Here is a 21,567-nt window from a genome sequence, read left to right on the forward strand (position 1 = left end):
TCTCATCTCTCCCCCTCTTATTCCTTCTCCTCTCCAAGGCCTTTCTTTTAAGCTCGGTTTCCCAAAACAATCACATTTCTGAGGATCTTTGCACTTACTATTCCCCCATTGAAGACCACACTGCTGAGGATCATTTGCGGCTCCTGCCCTGCCTTCCTTGTGGTCTCTCTTTGGATGCCCCTCTTCCTGCTGGTTTTTCCTGCCTTGATGTAAAAGTACAACTACCTCTCTACTCTTTTTTTTTTCTTCATAGTACCCATCACCATGGGACATATTAAGTGATCTTAAAATATTTTTCTTATGTTCTCTCCCTCTCACTGGGTAATGGAGATTTTTGTCCTTATATATATTACTGATGCAATAGAGTTGATACTTAATAATTAGTTATTGTTTATTATTAATTAACATAATTGTACAACTTTATAGGTATAACTATATGTTTCCATACTTGTGTAAATAGTGTAATAATTGCATAAGGATAATCAGCTTAATTACCTGGAACATTTATCATTCCTCTGTGGTGGAATACTCAAAATCCTCCCCTTTAGCTATTTTAAAATATGTAATATATTAGTTTTAACTATAATTATATACTGAGTAATACAGCATTACCTTGTCCCCCGTGACAGGATTCAATCTTTCATAAATAATGAATATTATTCCACTGTGTATCTCTACCACATACAAACAACCAATAGCCATATGAAAAATGCTTAAAATTGCGAATTATCAGGGAAATGCTTATTAAGACTGCAGTAGAATGTCACCTCACACCAGTTAGGAGGGCTGTTATCAAAATGACCAAAGATATCAGTGAGAGGGCCAGTGAGAATGTGAAGAAAAGGAGAATCCTTATTCAGAGTCGGTAGAAATGCAAATTAATGAAGTCATTGTGGAAAAAGATAGGGAGGTTCAACAAAACTAAAACAGAGTCACCATGTGAACCAGATATCCTACATCTGGCTATGTAGCCAAAGAAATGAAATAAGTATGTTATGGAGATATCTGACCTTCCTACTTTACTATGCATAATTCAGAGTTGCCAAGACACAGAGTGTTCATCAGGGGTGTTTGATTTGTATTTCTGAAATGCATGAAAATCTTTACAATTCTAAAATATATGACTTCCTAGTGCACCATACAGTGAAGTAGAAATTCATTATAGAGATGGCATGAGATCCCTTAGGGGATAAGATACACAGATCTTCTATGGAAGTTAATTTCTCTCCTTTCCCTGGGTTTTTCTTTTTCTTTTTCTTTGGGCTAAGGTTGGAACCCAGGACCTTGAACATGATAGGCAATCACTCCACCACTGAGCTACTCCCTAAATTAATTCGTTTCAGAAAAATATGTATCCTTTCACTTCAATGATGTGAGTAATATCTGTCTAGGGAAAATTCATTATGCTCTTTTTCTCATTACTGGTAGTCACATGAATCTGGAACCAGGGAATGATACTCAACGTTTAGAATTCCTTCTTCTGGGACAGGAAGAGGACCCAGAACTGCAGCCCCTCCTCTTTGGCCTTTTCCTGTCCATGTACCTGGTCACTGTGCTGGGGAACCTGCTCATCATCCTGGCTGTCATCTCAGACTCCCACCTGCACACGCCCATGTACTTCTTCCTCTCCAACCTGTCCTTGGTGGACATCTGCTTCACCTCCACCACCATCCCCAAGATGCTGGTGAACATCCAGACACAGAGCAAGGCCATTTCCTATGCAGGATGCATCACCCAGATTCAATTTTTTGTACTCTTTGTTGGGTTGGATGACTTTCTTTTGGCTGTGATGGCCTATGATCGATATGTGGCCATCTGTCTTCCCCTGCACTACATGGTCATTATGAACCGCAGACTCTGTGGACTGCTAGTTCTGGTGTCCTGGTTTGTGAGTTTTTTACATGCATTGTTACAAAGCTTAATGATGTTGTGGCTGTCCTTCTGCACAGACTTGGAAATCCCACACTTTTTCTGTGAACTTAATCAGGCAATTCACCGTGCCTGTTCTGACACATTTCTCAATGAGGTGGTGATATATATTGCTTCTTTCTTTCTGGGAGGTGGCCCCATCGCTGGCATCCTTTACTCTTACTGCAAGATAGTGTCCTCCATCCATGCAATCTCATCATCTCAGGGCAAGTACAAAGCCTTCTCCACTTGTGCGTCTCACCTTTCCATGGTCTCCTTATTTTATTGCACACTCCTGGGAGTGTACCTCAGTTCTGCTGTGGCCCAAAACTCACACTCTATTGCAACAGCTTCAGTAATGTACACTGTGGTCACCCCCATGCTGAACCCCTTCATCTACAGTCTGAGGAACAAGGACATCAAGAGTGCTCTGAGAAGACTCTATGAGAGAGAAAGATAAAAGCATCAATTCTACTGAAACTGGAGCAGTGCCCATGATTGCAGGGCTCAGAGCCTTTGGTCTGAAATCTGGGATTCTTTATCAGAACTTGCTCCTTCTAATTTATTCCTGAGTTATCATTTCTTTGATTTCATCTACTGCATACAATTCCACTGAATCGGTCACTTCATTTCACTTTCTGATCTCTATGAATTCAAATCCCCTCCATTTGTCATTTTCCAACTTTCTCAAAATTATTCCCATCTTTAGATAAGAAATATTTGAGAATTCTCACTTATCCCATAAAATACATCTTTTTTTAGAAATAATTGAATCTCAATTGACATACATCATAGTAATAGTTTATTTTGCCAAAATAGTCATAATTCATATTCTTATGTGAAAAAACTATTTGACAACTAAGGGTAGGCTATTTTTATAATTTTCTTGAGGAAGAAAGTTTGAGAAAAAAATTTCTTTTGGTAGTATTGATCAAACCCACTGGTGCTTGACCACGGAGCTACATCCACAGACATTTCTGTTTTTTGTTTGAGATAGTGTCTTGCTAAATTGCTTAGGGCCTCACTAAATTGCTGAGGCAGGCCTTGAACTTGTGATACACCTGCCTCAGCCTAATGAGTCAATGGGATTACAAGCAAGCACCACCCTGTCTGCCTGAGAATAGTTTTTCAATTGTGTATTCATGATATTTTTCCTATATTACTTCCATTTTTGATAAGGTAGTCTCTCACCTACCATGGTGTTAGCTGTTCATTAGGTTTTATTTGCATCTTTTGGATCCTATTTCTGTTCCAACATGGTGTTCACAGGGACCACATTAGTCATGGACAAAACAGGTATCCAGTCCACCATTTTTTCCAGGCACATATTTTTACACATTAGACAACATTTTTGAAAAGATAGCAATAGTTAAATGGTAAATATATTAATAGCTCTAAAGTCTATGCACTGGGCAGAGGTGGGGGGTTGAATGGGGCTGTAACAGGACAAAAGTTGGGATCCTTGACTGATGGGAACCATCCTCTTCATTGCTGATTATATATTAATTATAAACATGAATGAGGTTCAGCCTGATATTTCCACACATGCCAATGTCAATTCTACTGAAACTGGATATATATATATATATATATATATATATATATATATATATATATACACACACACACACACACAAACACACTCATTCTTTAACTATAATGCAATGAGTATACTCCTCAAATCCAGCCTCCATTTATCCTCTCCGCTCCAACACATTCCCTATATCTACTAATCTCTATTCTACATTCTAGTTGGCATTTTATTAACTTCCTCATACAAGAGAGACCATGAAGAGCTTCTCTTTCTGTATCTGCATTATTCCCTTTGCATAATGTCCTCCAGCTCCATCCAAATTGCCCCAAATGACATGGTTTCATCCTTAAATATGGTTGAATGATGTTCCATGTTGTGTATATAACACATTTTGTATCTCCAATCATCTGTTGATGGGCACATAAGTTGACTCCATATCCTACTATTTTGAATGATGCAATAAACATGGGCATGGATGCTTCTCTTTGCTCTATGATTTCATTTCTTTGTTATCAGTGTAAACACCCTGGATGTAATATTTTGCTCAGTGTTACCATGGTGGAAGCTCACAAAAGGGTCCTTGGATCTCAAATGGTCATTCATAATTTTCTCCAATTAAAATGTTAATTTATAATTTTCTCCAATTAAAATTTCAATTAAAAATTATTAAAGTGAATGATATCTGTTAACAGTTCAAATTTTGATGTGTTTCTCTTTCCTGTTGAAGTCATGATTGCTTTCCACTTTCTCCCATGTAATTGGAAGCTGTCATGGCTGTCACGGTGCATCCCATGCTGAAATTACCCTCATGTGCTTTGTTCTAATGAGACCTGGTAAATGAAAGAGAACCCTGAAATGTGCTGTGGCTTTCTGTCAATCCAGACATAAAACGTACAGAAGACTGTGGTGAAGTTTGCTTTCTGATTGGGGTAAAAGTGTTGGATATTGAAATAAACAGATTTGGGACAATAAGAAATGTTGGCATCTGACGTTTCATTGTTCTACTCTCTGCTGTGTAGAGACCAGGGGAGACGGTACAGATGGACGTGTGGTTTACACTGTGGCTTTTACTACTTAAGAACCTCTCCTACTGCTCCCTTCTGCACACACATGGGGATCCCACACTCTTCTGAGATCTTACCAGAGCCCTGAGTTCCTCCATTCAGGCAACCTCATCAATAAAGTAGCAGTATATTTAGTTTCTATCATTCTAGGTTTTTTTTTCCTCTCTTACTGAAATCCTCTTCTCTTCTTCTCAGATTTTTTTCGCCTCCATCCTGAGAATTTTGTTTCCTGGGTTCTAGTCCAAAGCCTTTTTCACCTGTGGGTCTAATTTCTTGTTTGATGCCCTGGCTGTGCTAGTCAGCACTCTGTTACTATAATACAGCACTTCAAATAATTGATTTATAAGGAGAGAAGGTTTATTTTGGCTCAAAGTTTTCAAGGTTCCAATCTGTGATGGATTGGCCCCATGGCTTGGCCCTGTGGCAATGAGCCCTTGATGAGGGGTGGCAAACACGTTGCAGAGTAAAGCTTCTCACCTCATGGCCAGGAAATGAAAAAAGAAAGAGGAAGAGACCTGGGTACCAATTTCCTATTCAGGGTAAATCCACCAATGAACTAAGGCCTCCCACTAGACTTTCATTTTAGCATTTCTACCACCTTTTAATAGCACCAAGCGGGGGCCCGAGGTTTAACACAGGGTCTTTGGAGGACACCTCAGATTAAAAATGCAGCTCTTGAGGTCTACCTCAGCACTGCAGGAACTCTCTTGTCTAGGATGATCTTGATGTAACTTTGGAGAAGGTCACCCACATGCTGAACACCTTTATCCACAGTCTGAGAAACAGGAATGGGAAGGGGCCAGAGGGATCATTCTCCCTAGTAAAGGCCATCTCCTAAGCAGCAGCATGCATGACATCGAGGTACTGAGAGCCTGGCCTTTGTCATCTAGCCCTCTGACTACTTCTGCTGCTACCTGTTTAAAGAAACTCATCCCTTGGATCTTTCTTTGGGATCTTTTCTGATCTTGGCACTGCTCATAAAGTTCTATGTTGATCATCCATTTTACTTGTCATCCAGAAAATCTAAGTTTTATGAATATAACATGGCATTTTCCCAGCTATCTACAATAATGATTATTTCTTTTTTAATTTTTAAGAAACCAAATCTTTAATAAACATTCTCAGAAGTGATGCTCTATGTGTGCTTTTGCTCTGAAAACTAACTTGCAGAAATGTGTTCTGAGGTGAGGCAAATAAGACCAACTCAAAGATTTCCCACCATTTTGTGTGATTCTCTTTGCCTCCTGTCATCCTCAGCTTACTGAATTTGTCTCCTCATGCACAGTATGAATTCCTCAAAATTCTGAACCCTATCTCATCTGTGCTTGAAAACCGTGATGTCCAGCACAGTTCCTGGTAAGGAGTTTGTCCTCTGTGAATTTTAGTTGAATAGAACAAAAATTAGGAGATGGTTGAAGAGAAAGAAGAGAGAGTCTGAGCCACAAAAACTACACAGGGGCAGGTGAACTAAGAGGCTTTGAGGAAGAAAAATAATCCAGACTCATGGAGGTAGATCTTGATAATAAAGCAAGAGAGGGAGTGAACTCAACACCCATCGAAGTACCTGCACTCCCCACCTTTCCTGGGGCAGTCTTCACAGTGTTCAGGGTATGGAAGCAGCCGAGCTTCCCATCTGTAAATGCATGGAAGATGGAAATGAGGTATATCCATAACTGAGTGCTCTTCAGCCTTCAAGAAGAATGAAATCCTGTCATTTAAAACACAATGAAGGGGACAGGTCCTTGGGTTACATGGAAGATGCCAGCCAGAAGCAAACACTGCATGTGAGCATTTCTATGTGGAGGCCAATGGATTCTCAATCTATAATCAGAAGCTGGCTTCTTCTTCACAGGAGGAGTCCAACACATGTATGGGCTTTTGAGTGAAAATGAAAGAGAACTTACTCGTGTGTTCCCTGGCCTTTGAGAAGAGATTATTCTTTTAAAAATGCAAGTTGTCCCATGAGATAAATGGGAATTTCCAATATTTCCAATCCACAATTGAAAATAACTTTGAGAAAGTACGAAAGGGACAAAGGTGAACACAGTTAGGATGTCAAAGGGCAGAAAGCTTCACAAAGTGAGTTATGAAACTGTTGTAGAGGAGTTGAAACCAAAGAAAAGGAAACTCAAGAAAATAAACAGAAGGAACAAGTTCTACTTCCACCATCTGAACAAACTGGCCATTTCTTGCTCTGAGGCTTCAAACTCTGCAGCCAACAGCAAGTTTTTAGTCTCAGGACAGTGGATACTTATATAGTTTATCTGAGAATATTTTCAGAGCACTCTTGATGTCCTTATTCCTCAGACTGTAAATGAAGGGGTTCAGCATGGGGGTGACCACAGTGTATGTCACCAAGGCTCTTGCACTTGAGTGTGAGTTTGTGATCACAGCAGAACTAAGGTGCACAATTTGAATAGTACAATAAAATAAGGGGACCACAGAGAGGTGAGATACACAGGTGGATGCTTTATACCTCCCCTGAGCTGATGAGATCGCACAGATGAAGGAAACAAGTCGTCCCTTATACTTTAGTTTTAAGCAGCTTCCCTGAGACCTAGTTATAGTTGAAGGACTGCACATATGTCATGTGCACAATCTGATGAGTTCAGTCATGTATAGAGCCTGGTGCCCGAATGCAATCAATGCCTTAGACACATTCATCCCTTCCAGAGTTTTATTTTGTTTTTTGCTTTGTTTTTGTCTGTGGTAAGGGCAATTAACACCAGTTCTGTCCTCCTGGAATGTTTTCAATATCATTTGCTAGTTCCAGGCACTAGGTTGTATTCAGGTGTCTAGAAATTAAATGTCTTATAAAATTAACTTTATACCCAATGAAGAAGCAAATGTTTCCTCCCACACTCCCTCAGCACCCTTCTGCTCTGTGCTCAATGACCTTGGTCACTTTAGAATTCTCATGTAGGTGGAATCATGTGGAATTTGATTTCAAAAGCATCCCCTAGACCCAAGTGGATTCCTTTGTTTCAGTCATCTGTAATTAAAAGTGATGATCTGGACAGACAAGGACCCTATAAAGAAAGAAAACTTGCAGACTGATGTTCTTCATGAACATAAATAAAAATACCCTCAGCAAAATATTTGCAAGATGAATTCAATAGCACCTCGAAAGGATCATTCCCAACTGAGAATACATGAACTCAAGAACCACAGCTCTGAAGACCACTCTCTATAACCTCCATGGCATCCCGCCCTGTTGAGCGCCACAGCTGAAGTGGCCCCAGCAATCTTCCAGCTGATTGGCTCACAGCGGCCCCAGCAAACTTGTAGATAGGCTTATTCAAACAGCTACCAGAGTTTTTGGGGATACAGAACAAGCAATGCCATTAATTAACAGCTAGCCTATGAACAAGCAAACAGATGGTGCAAGGAGACTATTAGATCATGGAAACATGGAGATTTAAACACATATATTAAATTATGCAGAGTCATTAATGAACAAGGGCAAGTCGTGCCAGCTGCAATACAACAGCTTTTAGATGCCAGGCCAAAAATAAGCTACAATTGTGAACAAACTGGACATTTTAAAAGGAATTGCCCCATAGGAGGAGGGTTTAAAAAAACTAGGTATCAAAGGAGTAGAATACCAGGTATTTGCCCACAATGCTGTAGAGGGAGACATTGGGCTAATGAATGCCATTCTCAAACCACCATAGAGGGTATTCTGTTATCAAAAAATGGACAAGAACCAAGTGTTTACCCACGATATCATGGAGAAAGGCATCGGGCTCCATTGCCAAAAAACAGACGGGGGGTCCAATGCTCCGGGGCCTATGACCACAAATGTACAGGGCACTGGAGGAACCCAGCTACACCATCCGGGTAGTGCCCAGGACACATTATCCATTAGATCCCTCACTAGACAAACCAGAGGGAGTGCAGGGTTGGACATTTGCACCTCCACCAGAGCAGTATTAACTGAGAGATGGGAGTTCAAATCATTCCCACAGGAGTAAAAGGACCTCTTCCCCAAGGGACAGTAGGCTTATTGTTATGACACAGTTCTTCTACTCTAAAAGGACTTATGCTAAGTCCTGGGGTAATTGATCCCAATTATGAAGGTGAAATAAAAATTATAGCCAGTTCTCCAAAGGGTATATCAGTAATTTCACTAGGAGATAGAGTAGCACAGTTACTAATAATACCCAGCCTACATGATAAATTTTCCAGTTGTACTGTATAAGGAGTTTCCAAGGGATTAGGCTCCACAGGTGTAGAATGGGCTATGCTTTCTTTAAATTTAGATTCTCTCCCCATGCTAAAACTAAATATTCAAGGACATGAATTTAATGGGCTACTGGATTCAGGTGCAGAACTTAGCATCATCTCTTGCCAAGAATGGCCAAAACATTGGCCATTACAACAAGCCAATCAAACGCTTCAAGGCCTAGGAGTGGCGACTATTCCCCATAGAAGTGCAATGGTATTAGATTGGAAGGATCCTGAAGGATGTGAGGGAACTCTACAGCCTTATGTATTGGATCATCTTCCCGTAAATTTATGGGGATGAGATGTCCTAGATCAATTAGGTTTGACATTAACAAATAATATCAATCAGAATGTACCCACTATTATGACTAGACAAGGTTTTAGGAAAGGAAAAAGATTAGAAAAACAAGAACAAGGTATAGCAGCACCAATACAAAAAGATCAAGGAACAGACAGACATGGGTTGGATTTTCAGAAAGGGCCACTGAGACAATAAAGATTACTTGGGAATCAGAAAGACCGGTATGGGTTCCTCAGTGGCCCCTGACTAAAGAAAAGATACAAGCAGCCCATGACCTGGTCAAACAACAATTAGCGGAAGGACATATACAACCTTCTGTATCTCCCCATAATACTCCCATTTTTGTCATCAAAAAGAAATCTGGTAAATGGAGATTACTGCAAGATTTAAGAACCATTAATAATGAAATGGTTATTATGGGACCTGCTCAATCAGGGATTACTCAATTGTCTGATTTGCCAAAAACCTGGTATGTTTTAGTTATAAATATCAAAGATTTTTTTTTCAATTCCAATTCATCCTGAGGATAGTCCACGTTTTGCATTTACTATCCCTGCACTGAATCATGAAGGTCCCGATCAGAGATATGAATGGAAAGTACTCCTTCAAGGGATGGCTAACAGCCCAACTATGTGTCAAATTTATGTTAACAAAGTAATCCAGCCACTTAGAAATCAAAATCTTGAACTACAAATATTTCACTATATGGATGATGTATTATTAGCACACACAGATAAAAGCACATTGCTAGAATGTTATGCCACACTTACAAACTTATATAAAAATTATAATCTAGAGATAGCAATAGATAAAGTACAATTAAATTTTCCAGTTACTTATTTAGGAGTTCTATTATCCTCAACCATGGTCTGTCCACCAAAAATTCAAATACGAGTAGATCAACTCAAATCACTTAATGACTTTCAAAAATTATTAGGAGACATAAATTGGATAAGGCCCTATCTAGGTATACCAACAGGAGAGTTGGAACCTTTATTTGATATCTTAAAAGGTCCATCAGATCCAAGTTCACCCCGAATGTTAACGCCTGAAGCAAGAAAGGCATTAAAAATCATTGAAACATATATGGAAAATATGCATTTGGATAGAATTGATATAAGTTTGCCTTTATTATTTATTGTATTACCAACAAAAAAATATTCCCACAGGAGTATTTTGGCAAGAAGGTCCATTATTATGAATACATTCATCTTATTCTCCTAACACTATGATCCCATATTTCTACTATAATACAACTATAATACAACCCAACAAGATAACACCAAACAAAACCGAGACAGAATGAAATAAAAATGGAACAACAGAAAATCATTATAGCCTTTCTATCCTCCTGACATGTGCATCCATCCTTTCTCCCTATCTGTTCCTCAGACGTAAATAGTTTTTCCTCAGATGTGAGCGGTTTTTCTTCCCTCTCACTCATCTCCAGGGACAGGCAACTTAGAACAAAAGTGAAGCAAAACAAAAGAGGAATCTTAAAATGGCTACCCATCCTCTCTCCCTGCCCTCAGGGGTGAGCAGTTTACCTTATCACTTACCCTGAGTTGCTCCCTGTGCGAGCCACCAAATGCTGCAGTCTGGCTTGGCACAATTCAGGAGCCACTTGTCAAAAGAAACTGACTTTATTTTTAGAACTACAAACGCCAAACAAAACAGCTCCTCAGGAAAAACCCTCAGAGCCCAACTGCCACCACCAGCTTCCACAAGCCTCTCCCCCACACAAACCTCACCACCTCCCACAATCCTCCTGCTCTTGAGTCCCATTGGCTGGGTCACGTGGGCAGAGCTAAAGAAGTCCCCCAGTGAGCATCACCACAGAGGAGCCAATCAGCTAGATGTTGCTGGGGCCGCTCTGAACCAATCATCAGCTGGCAGTCTGAAAGGGCAGGGAAACAGCCCAATGAGCATCACCACAGAGGAGCCAATCAGCTAGAAGTTGCTGGGGCCGCTCTGAGCCAATCATCAGCTGGCAGTCTGAAAGGGCGGGGAAACAGCCCAATGAGCATCACCACAGAGGAGCCAATCAGCTAGATGTTGCTGGGGCCGCTGTGAGCCAATCATCAGCTGGCAGTCTGAAAGTTTGCTGGCAGCTGGATGTTTGCTGGGGCCCCTTCGGCTGTGGCTCTCAACAGTGAAGTTTGCTTTCTGATTGGGGTAAAAATGTTGGATATTGAAATAAACAGATTTGGGACAATAAAATTTATTGGCATCTGACGTTTCAGTGTGCTCATTCGGTGCTATGTAGATACTAGGGAGATGGTACAGATGATGTGTGATTTACACTGTGGCTTTTACTACTTAAGAACCTCTCCTACTGCCTCCCTTCTGCACACACATCAGAATCCCACACTCTTCTGTAATCTGGCCAAAGTCCTGAGTTCCCCTATTCAGGCAACCTCATCAATAACATAGCAGTATACTTAGCTTCTATCACTGTAGAACAGTCAGAAATGAGATCAAAGCCTTTTCTGCATGAGGGTCTAAACTATTGATAATGTCCTTGCATGCTACACTGGCATATGTGAGTCAGAATTCTGGTACTATAGCACAACACCAGAGATAGTTGATTTATATTCATTTTGGCTCACAGTTTTCAAGATTCCAATTTGTTTTGGATTGGCCCCGTGGCTTGGCCCAATTGAAATAAGCATATGTCTAGGGGTGGCAAGCATGTGGCAGAGGAAAACTGGTGACCTCAAGGCCTGGAAGAAGAAAAGATATAAAACAGATTGGTGTCCTACAATCCCTACCAAGGGTAATTTCCAAATGAACTAAGGCTTCCTACTAGACTTTCCTCTTAGCATTTCAGCACTTTTGAATAGCACCAAATTGGGGATGAAGCTTAACACAGGGCCTTTGGGTGACTCTTAAGATTGAAACTGTAGCACTGGCCTTGAGTTCTTCCTCAGTTCTGCAGGAACTTTGCTGTCTAGATGACCTTGATGTGGCCTTGGTGCTACCCACATGTTGAACCTCTTTGTCTACAGTCAGAGGAGCAGGGAGTTGGAGGGGTTAGGTGGATGGTGCCCCAATGAAGGCCCTGGCAGGACGCTCCTGAGCAGCAGTGGGCACCACATCAAGGGCCCCAGAGCCTGGCCTCCTCCATCCAGCCCTTTGACAACTTCATATTTCACAGGTTTTAAAGCCACTCTTCCTTGGGGTCTCCCTTCAGGAGCTCCCTGTCCCTAGAACTGTTCCTTAGGTTCCACATTGGATCAGCCTTTTAACCTTCACTAGGAAATCTCAGTTGTGTGAACATAACAGGGCACTTTCCTAGTTATCTACAATAAGGGATTGTCTTTAATTTTAACAACCCAAATCTTATATCTTTAACACGGAACCTCACAACTGATGCTTGGGGAGCTTTGTTGCCCTGGAAACTCACTTGCAGAGATGTGTTCTGAGGTGATGTAATGAGACCAACTCTGAAGATTTCCTGCCTTTTTGTTGGATCCTCTTTCCTTCCCATCATTTTCAGATTCATAAAGTTTTCCACTCACTCACTATGAATTCCTACAAATTCTGAACCCTATCTCATCTGTGCCTGCAACCATGATGTCTAGCACAGTTCCTGGTAAGGAGTTTGTCCTGTGTGCATTTTAGTTGAATAGAATGAAAATTAGAAGATGGTTGAGAAAGAAGAGAGTGTTTGAGCCACAAAAATACACATGGGCAGATTGACTAAGAGGCTTTGAGGCAGAAAAAAAATCCAGACTCATGGAGGTAGATCTTGATAATTAAAAAAATAGATGGAATGAAATTATCATTCAAAGACGTACCTGCACTTCCCAATGTTCCTGGGGCAGTCTTCACAGTAGTCAAATGTGGTATCTTTATAACTGAGTGCTCTTCAGCCTTCAAGAAGAATGAAATCCTGTTATTTACAAGAGAATAAAGGGGACATGCCCTTGTGTATCATGAAAGAATCCAGCCAGAAGCAAACACTCATGTGCTCCTATGTGGAGGCCAAGGGAGCCTCAATCTATATTCAGAATAGTGGCCCTGGAGGCTGGGAAGGAGGCAGCAGGAGGAGGAGGAGGGAGGCTGGATAACAGGTACAGGAGCACAGGTGAATAGGAAGACCCAGTCCTGGTGTGCCACTGTGAGTGGGGGTGGGTGGGGGCTGCAGTACTCAGATCTTGTCATGAGTTGTATGAAGATCTGAAGTGAGGAGTACAACCTGGAATCATAAGGTAATGATATGGGGAGGAAAACTTCCCTTAAGCTTTTTTGTTCAGCATACATTGTGTGCATGGGCTAAAAATATCACATTCACCCTATGGATATGTACAATCACTAGTCCATAAATATTAAGTTAAGATTTTAAAACTCCACTCAGCATTTGCCACTTTGTTGGACCATCTGATACACACTGTCTCTGGAGGTTCCTGGTCAAGCCTTCACCAGGTAGCAGGACCTTATGGTCACCAGGCAGTGAGCATGAGGTCACAGAGGGCAGGCCATGGTCCCAGACCTCATGTTAAGATGGCTCTAGAGAAGCTTCACTAAAGTATAAATTAAGCTCAGAGGAGACAAGAACTTCTGATACAGACTCCTGCTTCTGGGGTTCTCCCCAACAAAGAATCGCTCTGTCTCTGGGTGTTGCAGATTTAGGACTACAGCAAACACCAAGGCAAGATATTTAAAGTCCCCTTGATGATTTTAATGTGATTTTCTCTGTGTACTCATGAAATTGAGCACATTTTCATGTTCCTAAGCCATTTGTATCTATTCTTTTAGGTCATTGACTCAGGCACATTGACTATGTTTTCTTCCATTTTAAAAATTATAATTGTTTTGAAATAATTTGTGTATGTATATTTTGCCTTTTAGAATTTCATTTCATTTAAAATTAATTTATTTTAGGTGAATATTCTTGTTCATATTTGATGTTTGTTATAGGGTAAATATAGGTAGTAAATGATTACAATAATGCGGCAAATATCCACAGTATACAAAAAAATTTTCCCCTAGTTTTTAAAATTTCTTATCAATTCTTTAAATTTATTTCTAAAAAATTTGTTCCAATTCATTATACATGACAGTAGACTGCATTTTGAAACATTATACATAAATGGGGTATGACTTTTCTTTCATCTGGTTTATATGATGTGGAGTAGTAATGTAGGTAATATAATCATGTATGTACATAGGGTAATGATGTCTGATTTATTCTCTTATCACTTTTGACATGCATAATTCAAAATAATTTGTTCAATATTTTTTTCTTAATTGTACAAATAGAGTATGGCATATTAATTCAATTCATGTGTACAATGTGTAATGATCAGGACAGGATAGTCAACATTTCTATTTTCTTAAACAATTTCAGAAATATCTAATTAACATGTAATAGTTACATGTAGGTATGGGTACAGTGTGATACTTTAACACTTGTGTGCATTAAAAGCTGATAAAATGAGGATAATTAATGCATCCATATACTCCTAACTAGATATTCTCTGAAGAGTTTGAGCTCTTCTTTCCTAGTTATTCATAAAAAAGATACAAAACATTACCATGAACAGTTCCCCTCATGTGCTCAGTTGAAGAAGGTGTTAAATAATGTTTAAGTTTTTTTATATATTATTGTTATAAAATTGGCATCCTTGATCCTATGGGGAGAACTGGATGTCACCGTGTGAAGGTCAATAAGCCAGGCACCGAGAGACAAGTACTGCAGGATCTCACTCACATGTAGAAGGCACAGAAGTTGCTCTCACAGAAGCACAAAGCAGAATGCTGGTTCCCAGAAGCTGGAAAGAGTAAGGGAGCAGTAGGGACAGAGAAGGTTGGCCCCAGGGTACTAAGTTGTAGTCAGGTAGGAGGAATTGGTTCTGCTGTTCTGTCACACAGTACAGTCATGATAAGGTCCTGCATATTTCAAAAATGATGGAATCCAATATCCTATGCAATTAGTGCTTTATAATTATATATATAATAATTATATTTATTATTTTGCCATAATCATAAAGCATGGAATACAATTGGCTTCAACTTAGTCCCCAGTACCTCTCCTTTCCCTTCCTGCTTCTTCCCCAATTTTACTTTCCTTTTTTCTACCAGTCTGGAGTGCGTTCACCTGAAGAAAAGATAAATCTTGAGGAGGTAAATATGCTTACCTTGATCGGGTCATTACCCAGTGTATAAAAGTATTGAAACTTCACATGGTGCCCTAAATATATGTGACACTAAAATGACACTATTAACAATTTAATATCAAGAAATTTAACCCCCCCAGTGCCCTTTATTCTGAAGTTAATCTGGGTAAATAATAATAACCTCAGAACAATGTTGTGAGGAATAAATGAAGTGTGTTGAAATACTTTGAGGGTCCACAGAAAGTAGTCATGGTACCAGTTGTGATGCAGAGGTGTGATGCATGAGAGGTATGAAGGGACAAATCCTACAACATGTGTGCCTATGGATTTGTAAATTTTTTAAGAGTTGAGACATCTACCCACACAAATCTACATGTACCTACAAAATCATGTTTCATTTTTCAATTTGAGAGGATATGAAAAGAGCCAACTTTGAATGAGCATGAAATGAGAAAGCAGCTCAAGACTTGGTGCTTAAAAGATTCTTATCTCCTTAAACTCATACGCACATCCTAAGGTAAGAGCCATCATTTGGTCCCTCATTAGAAATGTGAGTTATCAGATGCATGACATTGCGGGTATTGTTGGCAAAGTGTGATGAATACTGGAGGTGTTGTCTTATGGATTCACATTTTATGCAAAAACAGTTCACTCTTCTGTTAAACAGGGATAGAAAAAATTTCTGGAGAAACCAGAGACTGTCTCCCCAACATGAGTCAGTGTTTTGAGGACACAAGATAACTAACCAGGGCTTTCTTAGTTTCACACATGGAAGAAAAGTGTAACTCACAGGAGGGATATGGTGGTAGGGTAGATGGTTTGGACTTTGGGAAGATGGGGCCTGTAGATTCGTGTTAATATGGGGTGATGCACCTGAATCCACTCTGCTCTCAGGAGAATCAATGCAAACTCTTCCTGATTATAGACCCAAGTCCTGCAGGAAAATCAGGTGCTTAGAGGCTGCAGTATAAAAAAGGACATGTGCCTAGTGAGGAGATAGAGAAAGCGGTAGGCTGTGATTGCTCCTGCTCTCCCTGAGTGCACACCCTTGGGACTTGCTTTATTCTTCAGGATCTTCAAATCTGATATGAGGATCAAAGCTGGACCCTATCCAGTTCTCTTGTGTTGTATCAGAGTCTCACTCTGCACTTTCAACATCCAGGGAAGAACTGATGCATGTGCATGAAGACCCTCCCACCAGAGATGCTACCAGGTGAGCCTGAGAACCCAACAGACACTGCAGGAAAATACTGAAGAGAATGAAGACAGGAGCTTTCACCTGAGGTTCTCTGAGAGCCCAACTAGCCTGGCCTGCAACCCAGAGATGGTGGTGTCCTTTGCCAGCTTAATTAATTTACTAATGGATTTATAAGATACTAAAAGGGTCCCAGAAATCAGCAACAAAGGGTCATTGTTATCATCAACCTATTGTTTACAGAAGCTCATTTAGAAGATGGATGAGAGGTATGAAAGGTCAAATCAAAGTTAATGTAAGTCTGAGTACCTTTGCAAGGAAGGGAAATGCATCAACACAGAATGAACAGCAGAGGGATGTACCCTGGTGGGAAATCCTTTAAAAAATTACAAGGGAGCATATTTCAGCCCACTTTTAATATTTGTAGGAAATATCCAGATTTAGGATTATTTTTGTAAAAAAATCTCTGCATCAGAAACTCTTTATATAGATATATCACAGAATCTTCTTGCAATCTTGGTTTTATCCACATGAAAAATAAATTTACTTAATAAGTGAAAAATAGGTATGATAAAGAGCTTTATATTATGATTATTTCATAACCTGTAAAGGCAGTGCATTGGAGGGATGTTAAATTCTCTATTTCAATTTTTAAAACACTTTGCTTTGAATTGGAGGGTATTCTTTTCCATTCATTTTTTCTTTTCTTTTTTTCCTGCATTTTATTCTTTCAAACAGAATGTTTTTCACTGATTTTGATGATGCCACTTGTTAGCTTTTCTTTTCCATGAGCACAGCACCCATGTGGAGATGCATCTGTGGGGAGTGTCTTAAAGTCTACAAATTTTAATATCTTCCAACAAATGAGTGTTTGTTATTGGGTTCCTGCCAGGTCTTTTCATTCTAAAGGATCTGACTCAACAATGTGATATTTCTTCACTTGTGAATCCCCACTTTTTCAAAAATGCCAGTGAAAATTCTTCTGTTCTAATAAGTCAACTTTCCAACATATTTCCAAGTTATTTTCATTTCTCTCTTATGTCTCTGTGCCTCTTGATTTTCCACACTTTAACACAGGTATATCTCCAAATGCCACGTCACCTTTGGCCAGCTGTTGGAAGATATTCCTCTTCATCGTTTCACTAAATATCATGTCCAACCTCCACAAGTAAATTTGAATTTATCTTTAGAAAAATCATAATTTTAAATCCTACTTCCCAATCTTTTCTTTGCAAGAGTCTAGCAATTTGTTTTTACATTTTATTCCCAGTACCCTGATCTGATCACTATATAACATATAAATGTATCAAAATATCACAATATACACAATAAACCTATACAGTTATTATGTGTCTAACAAAATAACACTTATAAAAAATTAAAAAAAAAACAAGATCAACCAGGAATTGATGTCACATACAAAAAAAAATGGAATCAAGGAAATGGTCAGTGATAAAGAGATTGAAAGCTATTTATCCTGATTTGATCATTACACAGCACACACATTATTGGATTATCACCTATACCCTCAGTGAAAAGGCACAATGAAGCTTCGTGAATTTTAAACAGGGAGAAAGAGGCCTGCCATATCTGTTTCGGATCTAGGCAAAACTCAATGATCAGGTGAAAGAAACAGCAACAGGAAGACAGATGTGCTGTTTTCTATTAAAAGTTCCCCACTTTGCTGTATGTACTTTGGACATCTCCTGTTGTCAATTGCTGATTTTTGACGTTTGGTCATTTTTTCTAATGTGTATGAACTGTCAGACGCCTTGACATGAGGAAGAGAAAGAGTGGGAGGGAGGAGGGGAAGGAGGGAAAGTACTGGGGACTGAAGGGGAGCAAAAGAGATTCCCTGCATGTGAGATTCTGTCAAAACAAGCATGTTCCTCAGGAATGACTGTCCCCCAGTGAAGACCATACCACTGAGGGTACCTTAAGGTTTTTCCCTGCCTTTTTTGTGGACTCTGTTTGGATGCCCCTCTTCCTGCTGGTTTTCCATGCACTGGTATAAAAGTACAACTACCTCTCTACTCTTTCTTTTTCCTCTTAGTACCCATCACCATGGGACATTTTAAGTGATTTTAACCATTTTTGCTTATATTATTTCCCTCTCTTTGGATAATGGAGTCTTTTTTTAACCTCATACAGATTACTGATACAATGCCTGGAATGGAGTTGGTACTCAATAATTAGTTATTTCTTTTTATTTAATGACTTAAATATACAACATTATTAGTATAACTTTATATTTAAATGCATTTATAAATTGTGTAATAATTGTATAAGGGTAATTAGTTAATCACCTGAAACATTTATCATTTCTCTGTGGTGGAACATTGATTCCTCCGCTCTAACTATTTTAAAATATGTAATAAATTATTGTTAATTATAATTCTCTACAGTAGAGTACAACACCAGAAGTCATTCCTCTTCTCTAATTATGTGTTTACTCGCCTTCAGAACCTTCTCTCCATCCCTTTGTCCCCACCATGCTCCTCAGCTTCTGGTGACCATCTTGCTCTGCTGAGGTTCTATGACATCAGCTTTTACAGAATGGGCCTATGGATGATGTCCTGCAGCTTTAGTGTTCCTGTACCTGGTTTATTTCAGTTCACATAATGTCCTCCAGGTTCATTCAGGTTGTCCTCAATGAAAGAATTCAATCTTTTATCATCAGCTGAGTATTATTCCACTGTGTACTATACAGATACAAATGGCCAATAGCCATATGAAAAATGCTCAAAGCCAATTATCAGGGAAATGCTAATCATGTCGCCATAGAATAATATCTTATTCCAGTTAGAAGGTCTATTATAAAATGTTCAAAAATAACAAGGGCCAGTGAGAATGTGGAGGTAAAAAAAACTCCTTATTCAGAGTTGTTTGTAATGCAAATTAATAAAGCCATAATGGAAAACCATATGGAGGTTCTATAAAAATTTAAATGCAGTTATCACATGATGCAGCAATCACAGTATTGGAATATAGTCAGAGGAAATGAAATGCATGTGGTAGGAGATATCTTTTCTTTCATGTTTACTGATGCCAAGTTAACTGTAGCCAAGTTAACTTTCAACTGTAGCCAAGTTACAGGACGAACCAGAGTGCACATCAGCGGTGCTTCTTTTATACTTCTCAAAGGCACTATTAATTTTCCCTTTAGAATTCTGAAATACATGACTTCCTAGTAAAACTCTGAGAAGAGGAATTCATCATCAGAAATGGCACAGCATCCTTTAGGGGAACACAACACAAGCACGTTCCATAGAAGTTAATTACTTTCCATTCTAAGTTTTTGGTTTATTTTTTTTATTTTTTTTTTGTTTATTGTGGGGCTAATGATGGAATCCTGGGCCTTGCACATGTTAGACAAGCACTCCTCCAGTGAGCTACACATCCATTCCTATAATTAATTTCTTTACAGCAAAATATGTAGTTTCCTTTCAAAGATATGAGAAACACCTGATTATGGGAAAATTAGCTATGGTCTTTTTTCTTATTTCTGGTAGTCACATGCGTGTGGAGCCAGGGAATGATACTCTACATTTAGAATTCCTTCTTCTGGGACTTGAAGAGGACCCAGAACTGCAGCCCCTAATTTTTGGGCTTTTCCTGTCCATGTACCTGATCACTGTGCTGGGGAACCTGCTCATCATCCTGGCTGTCATCTCAGACTCCCACCTGCACACGCCCATGTACTTCTTCCTCTCCAACCTGTCCTTTGTGGACATCTGCTTCACCTCCACCACCATCCCCAAGATGCTGGTGAACATCCAGACACAGAGCAAGGCCATAACGTATGAAGGCTGCATCACCCAGATTCACTTTTTTGTACTCTTTGTTGTGTTGGATGACTTCCTTTTGACTGTGATGGCCTATGACCGGTATATGGCCATCTGTCACCCCCTGCACTATATGGTCATCATGAACCGCAGGCTCTGTGGATTGCTAGTACTGGTATCCTGGCTTGTGAGTTGTTTACATGCAATTTTGCAAAGCTTAATGGTGTTGTGCCTATCCTTTTGCACAGACATGGAAATCCCACATTTTTTCTGTGAACTTAACCAGGTGATTAAGTGTGCCTGCTCTGACACCTTTCTCAATGAGGTGGTGATATATTTTGCTGCTGTCCTGCTAGCTGGTGGCCCCCTCATTGGTATCCTTTACACATACTGCAAGATAGTGTCCTCCATCCGTGCAATCTCATCAGCTCAGGGCAAGTACAAAGCCTTCTCCACATGTGTGTCTCACCTCTCTGTGGTCTCCTTATTTTATGGCACAGGGCTAGGTGTGTACCTCAGTTCTGCTGTGACCCAAAACACACACTCCATTGCAACTGCTTCTGTGATGTACACTGTGGTCACCCCCATGCTGAACCCCTTCATCTATAGTCTGAGGAACAAGGACATCAAGCGGGCTCTGAGAAGACTCTGAGAGAGAAAGATAAAAGTGTCAATTGTTTTGAGAATGAATAAGTGCCCCTGATTGCAGGGCTCAGAGCCTCCAAGTCAGAATGTGGGATTCTTTATCAGATTCTGGAAGCAAAACTTGCTCCTTCTACTTTATTCTTGCATTTCAATTTCTTTGATTTTGAATTCTTCATGCAATTCCACCGAATCATTATTTTTTTGCACACTCTGATCTCTATGAAATTCAATCCTTTTCATTTGTCATTTCTGAACTTTCTCAAAATATTCCCATCTTTGGATGAGAAAATCTTGAGAATTCTTATATGTTCCATGAGATACAATTTTAGAAATCAGTTAATCTCAAATGACATGTGTCATGATATTTAATTATTTATTTTGCTAAAAATAGTCATAATTTATATTCATTGTGAAAATATTTATCAAATAAAATTGTTTTCATTATCTTTTTGTGGAGACAAATCTCAGAAAAAAAAATTAGTACTATGGATTGAACGCAAGGGTGCTTAACCACAGAGACATACCCATGGACATTTATGGTTTTTGTTTGAGATAGTGTCTACCTATGTACTTAGGCCTCACTAAATTAATGAGGCTGACCTTCATCTTTGATCCTGCTGCCTCAGCCTCCTGAGTCACTGGGATTACAAGCATGCACCACCATACCCGACAAAGAATACATTTTCAATTGTGTGTTCATGATTTATTTCCTGTAAGACTTCCAGAATTTCCAATCTTCATAAGGTAGCCTTTAACATACCATGGTGTTAGCTGGTCATTAGGTCT

The 21,567-nt window shown here is 39.5% G+C and overlaps 2 protein-coding genes across 2 annotated transcripts; both read left to right on the forward strand.

Annotated features, from left to right (window-relative positions):
- Positions 1–1,432: 1,432 nt before the first annotated feature.
- Positions 1,433–2,368, forward strand: LOC144253875 (olfactory receptor 7A17-like). Its single transcript, XM_077796532.1, has one exon. The coding sequence runs from the start codon at positions 1,433–1,435 to the stop codon at positions 2,366–2,368; it is 936 nt and encodes a 311-aa protein (XP_077652658.1).
- A 10,553-nt stretch (positions 2,369–12,921) lies between these two features.
- On the forward strand, positions 12,922–20,788 carry LOC144253548 (olfactory receptor 7A10-like). The gene is made up of 2 exons (XM_077795735.1): positions 12,922–12,931; positions 19,884–20,788. Exons 1-2 carry the CDS (start codon positions 12,922–12,924, stop codon positions 20,786–20,788), a joined length of 915 nt encoding a protein of 304 aa, XP_077651861.1.
- The last annotated feature ends 779 nt before the right edge of the window (positions 20,789–21,567 follow it).

Source organism: Urocitellus parryii, chromosome 3 (assembly GCF_045843805.1).
Source record: "Urocitellus parryii isolate mUroPar1 chromosome 3, mUroPar1.hap1, whole genome shotgun sequence".
In the NCBI taxonomy this organism is placed as follows: domain Eukaryota; kingdom Metazoa; phylum Chordata; class Mammalia; order Rodentia; family Sciuridae; genus Urocitellus; species Urocitellus parryii.

What these genes read in the sequence shown, in the direction of transcription:
- LOC144253875 (XM_077796532.1), top strand. Translation starts at nt 1,433, where the DNA reads ATGAATCTGGAACCAGGGAATGATACTCAACGTTTAGAATTCCTTCTT.